The sequence below is a fragment of the Lissotriton helveticus genome, chromosome 4_1 (assembly GCF_964261635.1).
Source record: "Lissotriton helveticus chromosome 4_1, aLisHel1.1, whole genome shotgun sequence".
In the NCBI taxonomy this organism is placed as follows: Eukaryota; Metazoa; Chordata; class Amphibia; order Caudata; family Salamandridae; genus Lissotriton; species Lissotriton helveticus.
In genome coordinates, this window is record NC_136063.1 from 71,279,758 (window position 1) to 71,300,710 (window position 20,953).

The 20,953-nt window shown below is 47.4% G+C and overlaps 1 protein-coding gene across 1 annotated transcript in view; it reads left to right on the forward strand.

The window, feature by feature from the left end:
- LOC144827875 (uromodulin-like) overlaps window positions 1-20,953 on the forward strand; it is a 235,587-nt gene that overhangs the window by 152,138 nt on the left and 62,496 nt on the right. Inside the window, exon 5 of the mRNA XM_078686039.1 lies at window positions 5,738-5,883. Within this exon, the coding sequence (XP_078542165.1) occupies window positions 5,738-5,883 (146 nt within the window). The remainder of the gene's footprint in view (window positions 1-5,737; window positions 5,884-20,953) is intronic.

A 20,953-nucleotide genomic window follows, 5' to 3' on the forward strand; every position in this document is an offset into this window, starting at 1 on the left:
ATTCAGCCACCTCCTCCTCCTCCTCGGACGGAGGTCCAAAAGGTTATTACAATTCGTGATGACTTAAATGAGTCCGATCAGGACGATCAAGAGGAGGAAGGGGAAATTCCTCAGGATGAGGTGGTTGGGGATGAATGGGACCAATATATTGTTCTAACGTCCCCGGTGTCACCATTGCCTCAATCATGCTCTCCACCAGAGGACATAGCTGCTTTTTCCATCAAATCGTGAAAACTGGCTAAGAGATTCCAGCTTACTATGCCAGTCAAGGAAAGCGAATGTTTCCTTTACGACTTCAAGGAGTCCTCCAGGAAGTCGGTAAGAGCCATTCCAATTATTCAACATATCTGGGATGAAGGACTCAAACTGAGGAAGAATCCAGCCTCAGTCCCAGCATCTATACCCAAGCTGGACAAAAAGTATCGCGCTATAGAGACGGCTCCAGCATGTCTTATTGGTCATCCTCGACCGGACTCGGTTGTGACTCAAGCAGCGCAGAAGCAATCCCAATGGCAACATGCGTGGCACCCCCGATAAGGAGGGCAAGAAGATGGACGGCATAGGTAAACGCTTTGCAGTCATGGCAGCAGCTTCAATCAAAGCTACCAATGCAATGGCACTTCTGAGCCGGTTCAATAGACAGCTGTGGTCTGACATCGCACCATCCTGTCGCACCTTCTGGATGACAAGAAAGAGGATGCGACTACCATCCTACAGGATGCATCCAGAGCAGCGTCGGAGTCCATAGACGTGGCAATGGATATAGCGTCTATAGCTTTCCGCCAGATGGATGGGGCGGTAGCCCTACGGAGGCAAGGATGGCTCAAAGCTACATCCTTTCGACCGGAGGTCCAGTCTAAATTCTTAACATGCCATTTGATGGCGAAAGCCTCTTTGGTAAGCAGATCGACGAGGCGTTGCAAGGGATAAAAGCAGATACCGATACTGCTACATCCTTGGGATCATTACAGCAAAGCCGTTATCAGTCCTTTCGTGGCCGAGGATCCAGAGGACACTTTCAACAGCAACGTTCCTCTTACCAATCTAATTGGTACCAACCTTACAACCAACAGGGATACTGTCAGTACTCCTCCAACCAGCAATATCGGTCCTCGAACACTTCTTTCCAACAACAAGGAAGAAGAGAGTCCGCCGCCAGAGGGAAGCAAGGCTCTGGTCGCAGACAGTGATGTTCCTCAGGCGCCTCTAATACCGCTTCAGATCGACCACTACCTTTCTCAGTTTCTCCTGCATTGGCAGTCCATAACATCGGACAGATGGGTATTAGACATCATTACACAGGGTCACACCCTGGAATTCTCACATAGGCCTCCAAATCGTCCACCTCTCTGCACAGTTCACCAGCATCTGACAGCTCTCCAAGCAGAGATCTTATCACTCATACTGAAAGGAGCGATAGAGGAAGTCCCATCAGACCAGTGGGGAACAGGTTTTTATTCGCACTTCTTCCTTATAAGGAAAAGGCAATCATCAAAATGGAGGCAGGTACTGGACCTCAGAGAGCTGAACAAATACATAAAAAAAAATTCCTTCCGTATGCTGTCCTTACAGGAAATTCATCTACTGCTCCGCAAGGGAGACTACATGGTCTCTCTAGACCTGTTGGATGCATACTTCCACATTCCGGTACACAAAAAGCACAAGAAGTATCTGCGATTCATGGTGGCGGGCGCCATTACCAGTTCAAAGTTTTGCCTTTCGGCCTGAAGTCTGCCCCCAGTTTTCACAAAATGCATGGCCCCAATAGCGGCGCATTTAAGGCAGCAAGGTCTCCTGGTTTTCCCATACTTGGACGACTGGTTAATAAAATGACCATCGTTCCAAGGAACACAGAGATCTCTACGGATGTGCACGGATCTCTTCCAAAGACTAGGCCTTCGGATAAACAGAGAAAAATCATTTTTTCTTCCGACTTGTTCTCTACAATTCCTAGGAGCAATCTTAAAAACACAGGAAGTAAAAGCATACCCATCAGAAGAACGAATAGCAAAAATCTTGAATCTGACTGCATCTCTGGCAACAAAAATGTTCACTTCCATCAGAATATTCAAGTCATTACTGTGAATGATGTCCTCTTGTATCCCATTGATTCCCAACTGCTGTTTGCAGATGTGACCGCTGCAAGAAGCCCTGGACAAACAATGGGTACAAGCCCTGGATTCCTTCAACGACAAGCTGGTCATAACCTGTCAGATCAAACGTGCAATGTCATGGTGGGGTATCAGGAGCAACCTAACAAAGGGCCTGTTATTCGAACCTCAATCACCAAGCTACGTCATGACATCAGACTCTTCATTACGAGGTTGGGGAGCACATCTGCAAGACCTGGAGATTCAAGGCCTTTAGTCTCCTCAAGAGACAAAGCTTCACATCAATCTCTTGGAATTGAAAGCCGTCTTCCTGGGCCTTCAGGCTTTTCTTCCCAGGATCCAAGGTTCATCGGTCTTAGTGCGAACAGACAGCACTACAACAATGTTTTACCTGCGCAAGCAGGGTGGCACGAGATCAAAACCTCTGTTGATTCAAGCACAAAGGATCTGGAAATGGCTACTGTGTCAAAACATAACGCTGCAAGTGGAGCATGTTCCAGGGGTAGACAACACAAAAGCGGATCTGTTAAGGAGGTCATCCGACATTTGCCACGAGTGGGAACTATGTCAAGTCCAGCTGAATCGAATTTTCAACGTGTGGGGCAAGCCAAGTCTGGACCTGTTTGCAACTCAGAGTAACAAAAAGTGCAGACATTATGCCAGCAGGTACCCTCAGCAGGGTTCGAGAGGGAGTGCTCTTCTCCTCCGATGGACAGGGATGTTTGCTTATGCCTTCCCTCCTTTTCCCCTAATTCCCAGATTACTTAGGAACCTTGCCAAATAATACTAATAGCCCCAGCCTGGCCGAGGCAGTTTTGGTATACAGAGCTTCAACAACTGTCGGTGGAGCCAAGAATACAGCTCCCAATAACCAGGGATTTGATTTCCATGAACAGAGGCCAAGTACTTCATCCGCAATTGACCTCTCTAAAATTGTCGGCTTGGAACCTTTTGAGCATTTCAGTCATTATATATCACTCCAGAATGTCGTGATATATTGCAAAGTTCCACAGCGCTGTCTACCAACAAGACATATACTGCAAAATGGAAACGATTCTGTAATTGGTGCCTTGCTCATACAGTGCATCCTTTGACGTCTTCTCCTGAGCAAATTCTACCTTATTTGCTGCATTTAGCCAGATCAGGGCTTGCGCACTCATCTATTAAAGTCCATCTAGCAGCAATATCCAGATACAGAAGATCTCCAGGATGCCCATCTCTGTGGTCTAACAGATTAATCAAGGAGTTCTTAAAAGGGCTATTCAGAAAGTTTCCTCCAGTTAAGCGTCCTCCACCTCCATGGCAGCTTAAAACAGTCTTGTCACAACTTATGAAAGCTCCGTTAGAGCCGATCCACAAATCTGAGCTGCAATTCCTGTCATGGAAAGTAGCATTACTGCTGGTAGTCACATCAGCCAGGAGAGTCAGCGAAATCCAAGCTTTTTCTATACAGGATCCCTTCATACAATTCAGGCCAGATAAGGTGATGCTAAGGACTAATCCGAAATTTGTGCCTAAAATACCCTCTTCTTTTCATCTAAATGAACCGGTGATCCTGCCTACATATTTTAAAAATCCTTCTACAGGGGCTGAAAAAGCTTTACATACTTTAGACATTGGCAGATGCCTCAAGTTCTACATTGAGAAGACTAAAAACTTTCGCAAATCAAACCAACTGTTTGTCGCTTACTCGGGGCCCAGAAAAGGTCTGGCCCTTTCACGTTCCTCCATCTCCAGATGGATTGCATCAGCCATTGTCTTCTGTCAAGAGAAAGCAGGAAGGCCTCTCGACATGAAAGTCCGTGCCCATGATACACGGAAGATGGTGACGTCTTCTGCATTGCTACCAGGAGTACCCCTTCCAGATATATGCAGAGCAGCAACCTGGTCGAATGTTCATACATTCACCAAACATTACTGTCTGGAAACGGAATGGAAAGCAGATGCGGCAGTGAGACAAACAGTTCTGCGACATCTCTTTAAATAAGGTACATGTGTATGAATTTTATTCTACTGTTTTTTCTATATAATGTGGTTTTTCTTTTTATGCTAATAACTATAATAGCAAAGTTTGGTTGTTCATACCTTTTGATTCGTAATGAGTTCTTTTTTCTAAAAGGAATATATGGCACACAGCCTCGAGAAAAGAAAGAGGTCTAGCCTAGAAATGCTCTAACTACAAGGACTGCTATCTACTCTGTTACAAGCATGTGAATCTATGAAAGATTGAATACTGGAGAAAGAACTAGTTACTTACCTGTACACTATGGTTCTCCAGTATTATCTTTCATAGATTCACATGCGCCCGCCCGCCTCCCCGTTTCTATTAGGTAGACCACCTTTTTATCTCAGGTTTCCTGCATAGCTCACTCTTGGGCTGTTGGAAATCTGAGGTATGGTGGCTCTGCTGGGAATGGTGTAGGCTGGTGCAGGCAGCTGATTGGCTGTAGTTTGGGCCACAAAATGAGGAGGAGAGGTTGCCTAGTGGTTTCACTACTCTATGGCTTCCAGGCAGTTTTTTCTTCTACTGCTATGGTTATCATTTACCGGGAGACTCCCACCATGACGACGGGGAAGATACAAGCATGTGAATCTATGAAAGATAATACTGGAGAACCATAGTGTACAGGTAAGTAACTAGTTCTATATTTTGATATATTGTTTGCAGGTTGAACATACTAAAAAAAATATAATAATGAATAAATAATGAATAATGGCATAATATTTCTATTTAATACTCTTAGCTACTCAAGATTCCCTTGGTATGTAATTATGACAACATGTTACATATCATGAATTATTCTGAAAGAAAACGAAAACAAAAACAAACCTAAAAACAAACATAATGAACATGTATGTCTTCACTTTCCATGATCATGTGATTGATGATGTCATGGATAGGGGTGTGTTTCACTTTAGCAGACATAAAAAAGCAACTCATTTTATTGACCATTACAGTGTGAACAAGGGCGACTAAGCCCGAAACGCGTAGCTGTTGTTTGCGGTGGGAAAATAAATAAGATTGTTCCTGTACCTGGTGGTCCGTCTCCTTCGTCCCTGGTGTTGCATGATTGCTTGCTGGAAGTTGAGAGGAGCTTGTTTGTTTATATATATGTGCCTGAATAAAGGACTTAACCGTGGTGGCTGAGTTCGCCTGTCATTGCGTGCACCTCAAACTGTGGCAGCGTAAATGGATCTATATATATATATATATATATATATATATATATATATATATATATATATATATATATATATATATATATATATATATATATATATATATCCTATCTTTCAGACTTGGGGGTAAAATGCCTTTTCAGAAGTTGGTCTTTTCAAAAATTAGATTAGTGAGTTTATTTGTCATGGTTGTATATGTCATCTTTTCTAATAATCCTAAAGGTTGCTTGCTCAATCTGCCCACCCATTTCTTTTCCTTTCGTCCCATCTTCTTTTGATAGCTGCTTCATATTTCAATAAAAGTTTTTAATAATTTGTTTTCATAATTAAAATTGTATTTTTACGCAATGATGAGTATTTTGTTTTGCTAAGAAAAGAAAATAAGAACATATGTATAAGTTTGTCTTATATTTATTCTATTTTTTCTGTTTTAGATATATGACAAGACAGTGACTTATTCAAATGTCCTCTATATTCCCCCTGACGATACAAGTGGTATTATAATAAGTAGTAGCCTGAGGTTCAACTTCTCATGTACATATAACAGGACAATGCAGACCAGCCTGCTCACGGCACTACATCCCACTATGGAGTAAGTATTCATGGAAAGTGCTGAATGCAGAAAGGAACGACTTCTTCTAATGCATTAATGAATATTGTTGATCTCTTGTTTTTTGTTAAATATTTTTACTCTGCGTATCCTTTATGCCTAGGCTGTCCTGTTTTCAGTTTCTATTTTTGGTAAATTCTGGTGGGGTTTTATCAGTGTTTTCAATATCTTAAAAAACAGTTGTTATCAGTGGTTACACATTTTCACGCCACTAAAAACAACAGAAAAAGTGTTTTTCCGGTGTTTATGGAACGTTTTGCTTCTATCATTGCTTGCTTTCTGCACTGAAAAAACATGGTATATAGACAGTGTACGTATAGTGTATATGAGGTCCAAAGAGATTTTTGCAAATTAATCTTATTGTAGTACACCATACAATACTTCTTCAGTGAGTCTTTGGTCACGTGCGCTCACGCTTTCTTTCCCATGTAAATTTCTGTGAAAAGGCCCTCTCAGCATTCATAGACCTTTGGGCTGAGAACCGTCAGCTAAGGGGCACAGTTTGGATGACTCTTTCTTTGATGCCACATAAAGCACGAAATGATAAATATTTGTGTTTTAGTTCCTGGGCATAAGAAAACAGTGCACCAGAATGGACTAAAAAGTCAATAGCATCCCTCATTAACTCTGAAGATTGTAAAGATGCTTTCAGCATACCATCTAACAAGTGGCAAGGATCTCCTACAGGGAATCACTTAAGCTCGGATATCAATTTTGACAGGCAATCACACAAATTTTTTATATACGTAGCTGAATCACTACAAATACAAACAATATCACTCCAATCTTTGTTGAACTTGGAAAGAACCTTTTTTGCAGAGCATAACCACTATCCCAGATGCTTGGTGATATATATACTTGTCACTATACCTTGCATTTAATGTTTAAAGCCTGAGGTATTGGCAATTCACCTACTATCAATACTGACCTACTAGAAACTATGGTCTGATGTATTAAGGGTTTTACCCATTCTCTGTGGGCAAATTTTTATGAAACTTGCCATTTTACCTATCAGTGAAAGAATATAATGCAGCTGTCCTGATTCCCTACAGTTTATAAAATAATTAAACTAAACCTAAAACGTGAAACTAAACCCTGCATCTTTAGACCAAAGGCCATAAAACTGAAAAAAGTAAAAGGAAGAAGAAACAATATTTTAGTGGCATCTCTAAAGAACAAAACTCAAGCAGAATAATGTCAGCCAGTCTTTCTTACTGCTAGCTTGTATAACAAAGTTACATTTTATTGACCCCTTCAGTAAAAACAAAATGACTGTTTCACTTTCATTTTCCTTTCTTTGAATGGCATTTAGTTTGAGGTTGTGCAGGTGTTTTTTCAGTGTTTATATGTTTTCACCGGTGAGGGCTATTTTTCTTTCAGTGGAGGTTTATCAGGTATTATAGGTTTAAACCTAAAACCCCACAGCCTATTTATGCCCTTACTTTCTCTTTCTGCTCTGCTCTGTTCTGTTTTGTTTCTTTACATTATGTTTATACGAAGCAATATTCTTTGGCAATGTGGGCACTTTGCAGTATGCGGAATGAAAAGGAGGTTCTCTTCTGGAGTCTACAGACAGTAGTTTTCCAATACTGGTAGCTGATATTTCTACTACTCAATAATAAAATACAAAGGAAAATTACTGTGACTGATCACTCTTAAAAGAGACAATGATAAGACATGGTCAGCATGACTTAAAAGTGAATATGCAATGCAAAAATAACCTTTTTATTCAACAGATGCCTGTGAGAATGCTTTAGATTGTGGATGTAGGTGCAATGGTAGAAAATCTACAGGCAGAGTATCCACCTGGAAGGTCGGTACCATAGGGAAGTTACTGTTTTTTTATGTGGATACTACTACCCACAGATTGCTCACCTGCTCAATAGATACTTTAGTAGCACCCCCTCCTAGGCGGTAGGTCTGAAAGAGTAGTAAGGCCAGGAAATCCTGATGTATTGAACAAGCAAAATGCCCATCCTTTCTCACTATCCGATCCAAGCAAAAATGCTTTGTGAGTGTGCATATGATTGGAAGATCTGGTCACCTTGCAACTTAAATCTGGTATGGCACTCCTGTGGGCAGCGCTAGGGTAGAAGTCTTTGCTCTGTTGATGAGCCTGAATTCCTTCTGGTGGATTATTTTATAGCAATGCAGAGGTCAATCCATAGTGATAGACTCCTCTTTTAGAAAACCTTGCTCTTCTTGTTGCCCACATAACCAGCAAAGGGCTGATCTTCAAATCAATTAAAATCAAACAGTATTTGTAAAGCGCTGTTAATCACCCGGGGGGTATTGAGATGTTGCCGGTCTTAGTCAAAGAGCCAGGTCTCAAGTCCGTTTCTCAAGTCTGATAGTGAAGGTGCAGTTCAGAGGTGTAGGGGGGTCATTCCAGGACTCATTGGCAAGATAGGAGGTCAGTTGTCTGGAGGGTTGGTAAAGGTCAGTATGTGGTTGAAATATACAGGTTCGTGGTTGTAGTGGGCTTTGAAGGAATGGGTTAACCTTTTGAACAGGCATCTCTTCTGGAGAGGGAGCCAGTGGAGGATTATGAGGTTAAGGTGATGCTGGTCTATTTGGGAAGGTTGAGGATGAGTTTGGCTGCAGTGTTCTGTATGGTGTGGAGTCATTTGAGGAGCTGTGTGGAGGTCCTAATGTAGCTGTATTTTCGTAGTCGAGTTGGCTGGTGATGAGCCCTTGCATGACTGTTTTCCTGGAGTTCATGGGGATCCATCTGAAGATATTAGGGCGCATTTATAGGGTGTGGCAGCAGGAGGAGGATACTGAGTAGACCAGGTGCTGCATTGAGAGCTTGCCATTCAGGATGATCCAGAGATTGCAGGCTAGGTTGGATGAAGTGGGTGTGGGTCCGAGTTTGGTGTCATCCCATTGTGAGGTGTTTCTCCCCAAGATAAGCTCCCCCATCTTGTCCAAGTTCAGCTTTAGTCAGTTGACCTTCATCTAGTCTGCGACATTTGTCATGGCTTTACTGAAGTTGGTTCTGGTGTTGGCCGTGTGTTTAATGAGCGAGAGAATGAGTTGGGTGTCCTCCACGTAGGAGATGCTATTGAGTTTGAGGGTGAGGGTGTGTACAACATTGGCCAGCGGGGTCAAGTATATGTTGTGGAGTGGGCTGAGGGAGGAGCCCTGGAGGACACCACAGATGATACTCTTGGTTTCGGAGGTGTAGGGCTATAGGTGGATTCTCTGAGTGTGTCCGGGGAGAAAGGATGCAATCCATTTGAGGGTGTTTCCCTGGACTCTGATATGGTGGAGTCTTCTCATGAGGATGTGGTGGGAGACAGTGTTAAAAGTCACTGATAGGTCGAGGAGGATCAGGGAAGCTGTTTCTCCTCGGCTGAAGAGGGTTCTACTGTCATCGGTTGCAGTGATGAAGGCAGTCTCAGTGCTGTGGTTGGTGTGGAAACTTTATTGGGAGGTTGTTTCCTTCCATGAATTCGGTGAGCCAGCGGTTGATAGGCTTCTTGAAAACCTTGGCAGAATAAGGGAGCAGCAAGATTGGACGGTAGTTCTTTAGGTTGCTGGAGTCGGCAGAGGGCTTCTTCAGGAGGAGGTTGACCTCAGTGCATTGGGGACTGAACTGGTCAGAACCGGTTGCTCCACCCGCCGCGCGGCCCTCCTTGGTGTGCCTGATATCGTATTCGCTCTGTATCTCCTGCATTCTGTGCCATTGTGCTTGGTATCGTATCCATATTGCCTTGGTGTGCCTGATATCGTATTCGCACTGTATCTCCTGCATTCTGTGCCATTATTATTGCATTGTTTTGGTATTTGTGCCAGCGACCTCCTTGGTTGTGCCCCCGATCTCGCCTATGCCATTATTATTGCATTGTTGTGCCCTTAGCCCGTCTCTCCTCCCCGCTCCCTGCCGCTGCTCACCCGCGGCCCCACCCCCGCTCCCTCCAGCATCTCCGGACCGATCCCCTCCCCACTCGCCACCCCGCTCCCGCCTCTCAGCTACTCCTCCCTCCCACTGACAACATAAGGCAATACCCGCGAGGCGAGGATCTGTGACCGTCCTGACCTGGTCAGAACCGGTCGCTCCACCCGCCGCGCGGCCCTCCTTGGTGTGCCTTGGTGTGCCTGATATCGTATTCGCACTGTATCTCCTGCATTCTGTGCCATTATTATTGCATTGTTTTGGTATTTGTGCCAGCGACCTCCTTGGTTGTGCCCCTGATCTCGCCTGTTCCATTATTATTGCATTGTTGTGCCCTTAGCCCGTCTCTCCTCCCCGCTCCCTGCCGCTGCTCCCCCGCGGCCCTACCCCCGCCCCCTCCAGCATCTCCGGACCGATCCCCTCCCCACTCGCCACCCCGCTCCCGCCTCCCAGCTGCTCCTCCCTCGCTCCGCCCCCTCAACTCTCCACTTATGGCAGAGTTGCATACGCGCAGCGGGCGTGCACTAAACGCGCCGAAGGCGTGCCAAAGGTAAGCCCGTCTGCGCCCGTCCGCGCCTGGACCGCGCCCAGCGCCAGACCCCCTGGACCCCGCAGAGGCCATCCCACCCACCAAACGTACGACGCCTCCACCCTCACTGCACTCAACACCGGCCGACTCCCGGACTGCTACCGAGCCAACCCAGGACGCACCCATGGACCCTTCACCTGCCAATCCTGCAAGTTCTGCTGCATCAAGACCTCCACTGCATCCGCTCACGCCAAGCGGAGCTCCAACATTAACCACCTGAAGTGCATCCTGCTCAACACTCGCTTGGTCCACAGACACGCCATTGAACTATGGAACCTACTCGACTACACAACTCCGGACGTCGCCTTTCTCACTGAAACCTGGATGAACGCCTCATCCGCACCCGACATCGCCATAGCCATCCCTGACGGTTACAAGATCATCCGAAGGGCCCGCATCAATCAAACAGGAGGAGGCATCGCCATCGTCCACAAGAACACCATCCGCATCACGACCAGCTCCGACGACACCCTCACAGCCGCCGAACACCTACACTTCCAGATACACACCGACCCCAAGACCACACTCAGAGGCACCCTCATTTACAGACCCCCAGGACCCCGCACACAATTCAGCGAAGACATCGCTGACTTTGTCAGCCCACACGCCCTCCCCTCCGATGACTTCATTCTCCTAGGGGACCTCAACTTCCACCTGGAGAATAACAACGACAGGAACACCACCACCCTGCTGGACAACCTCGCCAATCTCGGACTCCAACAACTGGTGAACACCCCCACCCACTACGCCGGACACACGCTCGACCCAATCTTCTCCTCCAGCAAGCACATCTCCTTCAACCACTCCACGGGACTCCACTGGACAGACCACAGCTGCGTCCACTTCAGCTTCAGAAAGACCACGACCCACCACCACCCACAACAGGTCCCCCGCAGAAGCTGGAACAAAATTACCACTGCCCAGCTCACCACATCACTTAACCAGAACCCTCCTGCCAGATCAACGGACCCCAATCAAGCAGCCAACAACCTCGCACAGTGGATCACCAACTGCGCTGACGACCTAGCACCCCTGAAAAACCGTCCCAACAAACCAGGAAGCAAAAAAGCCTCCTGGTTCAACGACGACCTCAAGAACTCCAAAAAGAACTGCCGCGCCCTCGAGAAAGCCTGGCGAAGAAACCCAACCACAGACAACATGACCGCCCTCAAACACGCCACCCGCAAACACCACCAGCTGATCCGCACCACCAAGAAGTCAGACAATAATGCCCACAACAGCAAGGAACTCTTCAGCATCGTCAAAGAGCTCACCAACCCCAGCGCCGGCAACAATGACATCATTCCCTCACAAGACCTCATTGACTCTCTCGCCTCATTTTTCCACAGCAAGATCGCAGACATACACAACAGCTTCGGCGACCAGACCACTCCCCCACCCACAGAATCGAACCCCCCACCACCACCCTCCGCGCCTGGATCCCGATCAGCACCAAAGACACCATCCGCACGATGAACACCATCCACTCCGGATCGCCAACCGACCCATGCCCCCACCACATCTTCAACAAGGCTGACTCCGTCATCGCCCCTCAACTCCAGGACAATATCAACTGCTCCTTCAACACCGCCACCTTCCCGGAAAGCTGGAAGCATGCCGAGCTCAGCGCCCTCCTGAAGAAACTTTCAGCAGACCCCACCGAACTTAAGAACTACTGCCCCATCTCGCTCCTCCCTTTCCCCGCCAAAGTCATAGAGAAGACCGTCAACAGTCAGCTCGCCGCCTTCCTCGAGTCAAACGGTTCCGTCGACCCCTCACAGTCCGGTTTCCGAGCCAACCACAGCACCGAGACCGCCCTCATCGCAGCCACAGACGACATCCGAACCCTACTCGACGATGGGGAAACAGTGGCCCTCATCCTCCTGAACCTCTCCGCAGCGTCCGACACGGTCTGTCACCAAACCTTAATTCAACGCCTCAGCAACATCGGGATACAAGATAAGGCACTGGACTGGATCATCTCGTTCCTCGCCGGAAGAACCCAGAGAGACCGCCTCCCCTCGTTCAGATCAGAGGCCACCGAAGTCATCTGCGGCGTACCACAAGGTTCATCGCTCAGCCCCACCCTCTTCAACGTCTACATGAGCCCACTCGCATCCATCGCATGCCAACACAACCTCAACATCATCTCCTACGCCGACGACACCCAGCTGATCCTCTCCCTCACCAAAGACCCAACCACCGCCAGAACCAACCTACACAAAGCGATGAAAGAAGTAGCCGAGTGGATGAAGAACAGCCGCCTAAAACTGAACTCAGACAAGACGGAAGTCCTCATCCTGGGATCATCCCCCTCTGCCTGGGACAACTCCTGGTCGCCCCCGGCCCTAGGCAGCGCACCCAAACCAACGGACCATGCACGAAACCTGGGCTTTATCCTAGACTCCTCCCTCTCGATGACCAGACAAGTCAACGCCGTCTCCTCATCATGTTTTAACATCCTACGCATGCTCCGAAAGATCTTCCGATGGATCCCCATCGAAACAAGGAAGACGGTCACCCAAGCACTTGTCACCAGCCGCCTGGACTACGGAAACACCCTCTACACCGGAACCACAGCCAAACTGCAGGAAAGACTTCAACGCATTCAGAACGCCTCCGCACGACTCATCCTGGACATACCTCGACACAACCACATATCCGGACACCTGAGAGACCTGCACTGGCTCCCCGTCAGCAAGAGGATCACGTTCCGTCTCCTCACTCACACACACAAGGCCCTCCACGACCTAGGACCCAGATACCTTAACAACCGCCTGACCTTCTACACCCCCACCCGCCAACTGCGTTCGTCCAACCAAGCCCTCGCCGCGATTCCACGCATTCGAAGATCCACCATGGGAGGTAGATCCTTCTCCTACCTGGCGGCTAAAACCTGGAATTCCCTCCCCTCCCACCTCCGTCGTACCCAGAACCACCTCTCCTTCAGGAAGCAACTCAAGACCTGGTTGATCGATCAGTAGCGAACTCCTCTCCCCTAAGCGCCTTGAGACCCTCTGGGTGAGTAGTGCGCTATACAAATTTCGGATTGGATTGGATTGGGACTTGGATTTGGAGATGGATGCATTGAGGATGTCTGTGACTGTGCTGCTGATTTCTTTGTGCCGCAGGTTGAAAGGGCTGGTGGGGTCAGGGGTCTGCGGGAGCTCTGGAGTGAGTGGAGGTCATGATGGCTGAGGCGTTCATTTGCACAAGTGACTTCCATGCATTGAGTAGGTGGAGGTCTGAGGTGCCGGTTGGTGTCAGGGAGTGGTCAATGTCTGTGGGTTGTGGCTTTTAAGTTACCGTAGATGTTAATTATTTTGTTGCGGAAGTGGTCTGCCAGAGTACTGCAGAGAGCTTGGGATGAGAAGATCCTGTTCTCGGTGGCTTAAGGTAATTAGAACTCGCTTAGGATGCTGAAGAGTTCCTTGGTGTGGTGGTGGTTTCTTTGATTTGAATTGATAGGGCATCTGTCTTGGTTTCTTTGAGGTGATAGTGGTATTTGCTGAGAGTTGCTCTGAAAGTGGCAGGTCAGTGAGGTTCCTGGTGGATCAACATCATTTTTAGGTCAAGCCTATAGCAGCACACATGTGCTGCAATAGGAAAACGACCTCTTGGAGCTCAACACAACTTTTCACACGCGTGTGTTTTCTTTTTGGCTAACAGCATATTGGTCTTTGTGTGTGTAATGTCCCTCCTTTGCTCCGCCCATGGCCTATTGCTTGCGGTTACCCACACAGGCACCATCTGTTTTGAATTATCATACCCAGACGCGTGCGCAATATGTCAAAAAAGATGTCTCGCTAGGGCGCGCGCACCACTCATGTGCTTGTTCTCTCTCCCCTCGAAATTGGGATTTTTTTTGTTTTTCCATCACTAGTTCTGACTTCCACAGTTTTATCTCACTCCCTGGTTGTCCTTCTTATTCTCTCTTTCTCCCGCGCCGCCTCCCTCTCCGTGTCTGCCTCCCACTCTCAGATAGTGCCTTTACAGCACCTCCCAGAACTAGTGGACACGGCACATCTCATAAGTGCCTGTTGCCTGTTGTGTATCAAAAACAATGGTCCAAACCAAATAATCAAAAATCAACTCAATGCATACTTATAATCAATCTTTATATAATTTAGTGAGCCTTCTACCAATTGGGCTCTGCAGACTCAATCTGTTTGATAGTTGATCAGGAAAAAATGGGAGAGATGCAACAACCTGACAAGAAACATTGGGATGATAAGAAGGAGTTTAATAGTTCACTCCAACATAGAACTCAATTCTGTACAATTATACTCATATATTTACGGTACAAAGGAGCATGGTGCTTCTAATTACGTGCATAGAAGGAAAGTGTAGTGAATAAGAAAGAGGTGTGGTGCTAGTAAAAACTCGTGACACAGAAGTGTATTAAAAAACAATTTAAACTGATTCTGATGGAGCTGGTTTAAAGATTCCAGCCCTGTAGGCAAAAGGCCACTCCTAGTTAAGGTACTACATTTATTTACATTTATACAGTCCAAAGTAACATGTATAATGAAATTGAGTGGAAGGTGGTCCAATTTGCGATTTGAAAGGCACCGACGTTTCGACCCGACTAGTGGCTTAGGGTAATTGGGGGCCGCGGCCTGCGGGTCTTCTTCAGTACGGGAGAGGGTGTAGCCTTAGTACCGTGGGTGTACCAAGGGTTACATACCTAAGGGTAAATTAATACAAGGTTCAGGGACGTTTCATCGGCAGTAAACTACCATCGGTTAGTAACTGATAAAGGGCTCGGTTAGTAACTGATAAAGGGCTTACCCATGGAATTCCGTGGGAAGCCTGATCCTCTAAAGGAGCCCTGGACGGTGACCGCTTGAAGTGCAGGGTGGCCCTTATCTGTAAGTGATAAGGTCCAAGTTTTCAAAATATGAAGGCTGTTTAAATGGGGGGGCGATCCAAGGAGAAATGATTAAAGACGATCGACTTACCCGGGTGAAGGGTAGCCTGTATCTTAATCGTCTTCAGCGTTAAACTACATAATTTAGGAGAGCGGCTGGTGCGGTAAAAGGACAATGTCTCGATCTCGTGCCCTCGTAAGCTTATTCTTTATAATGCCGCTGCTGAAAGTGGAAAGGGGTGTCAATAGGCCATATCTTGACAATGAGGAGTGTATCAGGCAAGTGCGTGCCAATGCTTACCTCAACGTCCAACAACACCGCTGTCTGTGGATCGCACGATCGGGAAATGGCAGGAAAAACCGAATGCCGCAAGGACGTTTATTGACGTGCGCTTCATCCATGGACTGAAGAAAGACTCACTGGTATAGTGTGTCGTCATAGGCGAATCAAGGGACTCAGTGTATGTTCAAAATGTGACTACCCCCGATGAATGTTTGCACAAAAGCATACAATATAGTTCAATAGTTATTTACAATAAAGAGTTTTTATAAAAAACGAAATGCGCCCCCATGCTGCCATCATGGATAATCGGGCAAAAGGGGGTGCATCAAATTTGTTACATACTCAAAACAGAATCATTGCTATGTAGACAATATACGATTTAAACATTTAGGTCACACAAGGGGTAACATCCAGACAGTGTGGTTTACGTATGGTGACATTTGCAATACATCAAAACCTGTCAAATCCATAGCACAATGAGCCTAATGGTGTCCAGTGTAATTGATGACGTATATGCTGTGTGCATGTAGTCCTGAGGTGTATAAAGTGTTAACCATTGTTCAGCACTGCTACCTGCTTGCTAATCTCCTCATATTCATTGAGACCTCGTTTAATGGTGTCAAATTGGTGTATAAAACGGCACTCTCGGGTGCTCAAGATATTGTTAAAGTCCCCACCCCTGGGGTTGGTTGTGACCTTTTCGAGGACACACCATTTGAGACTATCTGGTGCGTGGCCAAACTTCGTGAAATGATCCACTAGCGGGCCCCTTGTGTTTTGCATCTGATGCGGCTGACATGCTGTAGTATCCGGCATTTTAACTTTTGAATTGTTTGTCCGATGTACACAAAACCACATGGGCAAGTGATGGCATAGATGACCCCTGTGGAGTTGCCATTGCTGTGTTCTTGTAATGTGTGTGTGTAATTATTATGTGAAAACCGCCTTATCTCTTGGGATAACGGGCATGCCTTACAGCTACCACATTTCACATGGCCCTTGATTGGCGGGATGCCCCTTAGGACTGTTTGGCTGGGCATTGACGCGGTGGGTAATAAAGCCTTCACTACATGGTCCCTTATATTCTTCGCTTTTTGAAGGCACGAAGTGGGCAGGGCGCATTATCTAATTCATCAGATATCATGTGCCAGTGCTGGTTGATTATTTTCTTCACTTTGTTGCTTTTCGTTGAGTATGTTGTGACACAAACCAGTCGTTCTTCCTTCTTGTTCTTGTCAATCACTGGTTCCAGGAGATGTTCAAGTTCAAGTTCCAAAATTTGTATAGCGCGCTACTCACCCAGAGGGTCTCAAGGCGCTTGAGGGGGAGGGGGGGGGGCATTACTTATCGAAAATCCAAGTTTTTAGTTGCTTTCTGAAGGAGAGGTGGTTCTGTGTAAGGCGGAGGTGGGTGGGGAGAGAATTCCAGGTTTTGGCCGCTAAGTAGGAGAAGGATCTTCCCCCCATAGTGGATCTATGGATGCGCGGAATTGCGGCAAGGGCTTGATTGGACGATCGTAGTTGGCGGGAGGGGGGTAGAAGGATAGTCGCGTGTTGAGGCATTCTGGTCCTAGGTCGTAGAGGGCTTTGTGTGCGTGGGTGAGGAGACGGAACGTTATTCTTTTGTTGACAGGGAGCCAATGGAGGTCTTTCAGGTGGCCGGAGATGTGAGCTTGCCGAGGGATGTCCAGTATGAGTCTGGCTGAGGCGTTTTGGATGCGTTGGAGTTTTTTTCTGTAGTTTGGCAGTGGTTCCGCCGTAAAGGGTGTTTCCGTAATCCAGTCGGCTGGTGACCAGTGCGTGAGTGACCGTCTTTCTTGTTTCGGTGGGGATCCAACGGAAGACTTTTTTGAGCATGCGTAGGATGTTGAAGCATGATGATGAGACGGCGTTGGCTTGTCTGGTCATCGAGAGGGAGGAGTCCAGGATGAAGCCCAGGTTACGTGCGTGATCCGTAGGTATAGGTGCGGTTCCTAGGGCCGATGGCCACCATGAGTCGTCCCAGGCAGAGGGGGATGACCCTAATATGAGGACTTCCGTTTTGTCCGAGTTTAGTTTTAAACGGCTGTTCTTCATCCACTCGGCTACTTCTTTCATTCCTTCGCCTAAGTTGGTTTTGGCGGTGTTTGGGTCATTGGTGAGGGAGAGGATCAGCTGGGTGTCGTCTGCGTAGGAGATGATGTTGAGGTTGTGTTGGCGCGCGATGGATGCGAGGGGACTCATGTATACGTTGAAGAGGGTGGGACTGAGTGATGATCCTTGTGGAACGCCGCAGATGACTTCGTTGGCCTCTGATCTAAAAGGGGGAGGCGGACTCTCTGGGTTCTTCCGGCGAGGAATGAGATGATCCAGTCCAATGTTTTTCCTTGTATTCCCACGTTGCTGAGGCGTTGTATGAGGGTGCTATGACAGACTGTGTCGAAGGCTGCGGAGAGGTCAAGTAAGATGAAGGCAACTGTTTCTCCGTTGTCCAGTAGTGTTCGAAAGTCGTCTGTTGCTGCGATGAGGGCGGTTTCGGTGCTATGTTTGGCTCGGAAGCCGGAAAGTGAGGGGTCGAGGGATTTGTTGGATTCGAGGAAGGCGGCGAGTTGACTGTTGACGGCTTTCTCGATCACTTTGGCAGGGAATGGGAGGAGCGAGATAGGGCGGTAGTTCTTAAGTTCAGTGGGGTCTGCTGTGGGTTTCTTTAGAAGGGCGCGGAGTTCGGCATGTTTCCAGATTTCCGGGAAGGTGGCGGAGTTGAAGGAACAGTTGATGACATCGCGGAGATGGGGTGCGATGATGGAGTCTGCTTTGTTGAAAATGTGGTGGGGACATGGGTCGGTTGGTGATCCTGAGTGGATGGAGTTCATCAGGCGGATGGTGTCTTCGGTGGTGATTGGGTTCCAGGCACAAAGGTTGTTAGAGTGCGGTTTTGGTTCGGAGGTGGGTGGAGTGGACTGGTCTTCGGACTTGTTTTCGAAGCTGTTATGTATTTCGGCGATTTTGTTGTGGAAGAATGAGGATAGAGAGTTGCAGAGGTCTTGGGAGGGGGTGATGTCGTTGGTGCCGGCGGTGGGGTTGGTGAATTCTTTGACGATGTTGAATAGTTCCTTGCTGTTTTGGGCGTTGTTGTCAAGTCGATCCTTGAATCCTGATTTCTTGGTGGATCGGATCAGTTGGTGGTGTTTGCGGGTGGCGTTCTTGAAGGTGGTCAGGTTGTCTGTGGTTGGGTTTTTTCTCCAGGTTTTCTCGAGGGTACGACAGGACTTCTTGGATTTCTTAAGGTCATCGTTGAACCAGGGGGCTTTTTTGCTACCTCGCTTGATTAGATGGTTTTTCAAGGGTGCTAGTTCATCGGCGCTGTGGGTGATCCATTGTGTGAGGTTGGTGGCTGCTTGGTTAGGGTCCGATGATTTGGCAGGGGGGTTTTGGTGAAGCGATGTGAAGAGCTGGTCGTTGGTGATTTTGTTCCAATTTCTTCGGGGAATGCGTTGTGGGGGGTTGTGGGTCGTGGTCTTTTTGTAGTTGAAGTGAACGCAGCTGTGGTCCGTCAAATGGAGAGCTGTGGTGTGATCGAAGAAGATGTGCTTGCTGGAGGTGAAGATAGGGTCGAGCGTATGTCCGGCAAGGTGGGTGGGGGTGTCGACAAGTTGTTTGAGTCCTAGATTGGCCATGTTGTCCAAAGGGTGGTAGTGTTGCTGTCGGTTTTTTTTTCCAGGTGGTAGTTGAGGTCTCCCAGTAGAATGTAGTCCACTGAGGGGAGGGCGTGTGGGCTGATGAAGTCAGTGATGTCTTCGCTGAATTGTGTGCGGGGTCCTGGTGGTCTGTAGATTAGGGTTCCTCTGAGTGTGGTCTTAGGGTCAGTATGGATCTGGAAGTGAAGGTGTTCGGCGGCTGTGAGGGTATCGTCTGAACTGGTCGTGATGCGGATGGTGTTCTTATGGACGATGGCTATGCCTCCTCCTGTTTGGTTGGTGCGATCTTTTCGGATTATCTTGTAGGTGTCCGGGATGGCTATGGCGATATCGGGGGCTGATGAGGCGTTCATCCATGTTTCTGTAAGGAAGGCGACATCCGGTGAAGTAGTGTCGAGTAGGTTCCAGAGTTCAATGGAGTGTCTGTGGACTGAGCGGGTGTTGAGTAGGATGCACTTTAGGTGGTTGTTGTCGGAGTTCAGTTTGGAGTTAGTGCACTTGGTGTGGGTCCTGATGCAGTCGAACTTGCAGGAGTGGCAGGTGAAGGGTCCATGGGTGTGTCCTGGAGCAGCTTGGTAGCATTGTGGTGTGCGGCCGGGGTTAAGGGCAGAGAGGGTTATAGCGTCGTATGTTATGCGGGTGGAATGGGTTATGCGGGGGGCAGGGGGTCTGGCGCTGGGCACGGTCCAGGCGCGGACGGGCATAGACGGGCTTACCTTTGGCGCGCCTGTGGTTATGCCAAGCCCGTTTACGGGCTTGCTTAAGCAGCCTAATGGGATACCCTCTTGATTGATCCCCGGATTTTCTGCTGAATAAACTACCATCTGTAGTGTTGCCTCCTGGTCTGTATGTCCCCATGGGATGCCTGTTGGAATTGGGTCTGCCTTCTGGACCTCCCCCTGCCTCTGTTCCAGGTTTGTGGTCGTGTCCCCCTGGGCCTGCCCCAGGACGTCCTCTCCCTCAATGTTCCCACCATTGGTCTTGTTCTAAAAAATTGGTTTGGTGTGGATAGCTGTATTCAGTGTTCGGAGTAGTTGCACTGGTTCCTGGTTGTTCAGTTTAACTATCTCTGCTACTACCTGCAGAGGAACCTGAGAAAGTGGTGTATTTTCTATATCCTCTTCTCCCTCTACTGGAGTAAGTGCCTGGTTGTTCCCTAATGTAGTACCCTTCCTGCAAATAAGGGTATGTCACCTTTTTGTCATATAATTTTATGTCCTTGGCTACCTTGTCTAACTTTGTAACTTGTGTATAAAGTTCAAACTCTCGTATGGTCCTCTCTAGACATTCCAGTGCCTCTTTGGCATTGATTAGGGTTTGTCCTCGATAATTTCCTTTTTCAATTCAGCTATTTCTTTCATGAGTCTCTCTACTTCCTCCACTGCAGTGTCTGTCCCCAACACCATCCAATGTCTGGAACAGGTGTTGGAGACGAAGCTGAAGTTCTCTTTAAATTTGGGATTATCCACAAATATTGCTGGCTCATTTCTTACTCTCAAACCTACATGGATTACATTAGACTTGAGATATTTGGCTAGTGTGTGTCCGTGAAGTCTGGTTCTTATGAGTTTTTTTCTCAAGTCTCTCTAATTTAGATATTTTTTCATTCAGTGTAATATCGATATTGGCGGTGTTATTTCCTAGGAGGCCAGTCGCTCCTTGTGCATTTAATAAACGGTCTATATAATCTTCACTGTATGCCAGTGTTTCCCTTTCAGACATGTTATTTGAGAGTC